General features: G+C 63.7%; 1 protein-coding gene across 1 annotated transcript; it reads left to right on the top strand.

Moving 5' to 3' along the window:
- Window positions 1-7: 7 nt before the first annotated feature.
- On the top strand, window positions 8-861 carry LOC104516513 (sodium-dependent phosphate transport protein 2A-like; the record flags this gene model as incomplete). The annotated part of the gene is made up of 4 exons (XM_010160853.1): window positions 8-136; window positions 211-354; window positions 464-575; window positions 666-861. Coding segments are annotated over 4 exons (581 nt in total), but the record flags the coding sequence as incomplete, so codon positions are not given.
- Between the last annotated feature and the right edge of the window lie 148 nt (window positions 862-1,009).

The raw sequence follows: 1,009 nt of genomic DNA, 5'->3' as shown, positions 1-1,009 counted from the left end.
TGCGCAGAGCTGGGGTGCTGGGCCAGGGTCCAGTCCATCTGTGTCTCCCTTCTCAAGGTGCCCCTGATGTTCGGGTTCCTGTACCTATTTGTGTGCTCCCTGGATGTGCTCAGCTCTGCCTTCCAGCTGGCCGGAGGTAGGGCGGGGGTACACGTGGGCGGCTGGTTGCACCCACCACGCTGTCACCCTGCCCCTCACGCTCTCTTGCAGGCAAGGTGGCTGGGGACATCTTCAAGGACAATGCCATCCTCTCCAACCCGGTGGCCGGGCTGGTGGTGGGCATCCTGGTGACCGTGCTGGTGCAGAGCTCCTCCACCTCCACCTCCATCATTGTCAGCATGGTCTCCTCGGGGCGTGAGTGCGCCCATGGGGCTCTCGGGGACCTGAGGCTGGGGGACAGGGTGGTCGGATGGGGTCACCCTGAGCCGGGCCACACTGGGCTAGCTGGTCTCTCTGTCCCCAGTGCTGGAGGTGCGCTCCGCCATCCCCATCATCATGGGCTCCAACATTGGCACCTCTGTCACCAACACCATTGTGGCCCTCATGCAGGCTGGCGACCGCAGTGAGTTCAAACGGTGAGAGCTGGTCAGGGCGAAGGGGACTTTGGGAGGGGACAGGAGCTGCTCCTCGGGGGCCACCCCACGCCAACAGGTTCTTACGCACAGGGCCTTTGCTGGTGCCACGGTGCACGACTGCTTCAACTGGCTGTCGGTGCTGGTCCTGCTGCCGCTGGAGGTGGTGACCGGGTACCTGCACCATGTCACCCACCTAGTCGTGGCCACCTTCAACATCCGCAGCGGGAAGGATGCCCCTGACCTGCTGAAGATCATCACGGAGCCCTTCACCAAGCTCATCATCCAGGTCTCCCCACCCGTGGTGTCCCCAGGCTGGTGGTGGCCCCCAGCATTGCTGACCCAGGATACTGGTTGTATCCAAGTGTCCCCAAGCCGGCAGCGGTGTCCCCAACCTAGTGAAGATGCTGTGGCTGGGGGGGGTTTTCGGCCCCAGA

Source organism: Eurypyga helias, unplaced genomic scaffold (assembly GCF_000690775.1).
Source record: "Eurypyga helias isolate BGI_N326 unplaced genomic scaffold, ASM69077v1 scaffold35091, whole genome shotgun sequence".
In the NCBI taxonomy this organism is placed as follows: Eukaryota; Metazoa; Chordata; class Aves; order Eurypygiformes; family Eurypygidae; genus Eurypyga; species Eurypyga helias.
This window is presented reverse-complemented; position numbering and strand designations above follow the sequence as displayed.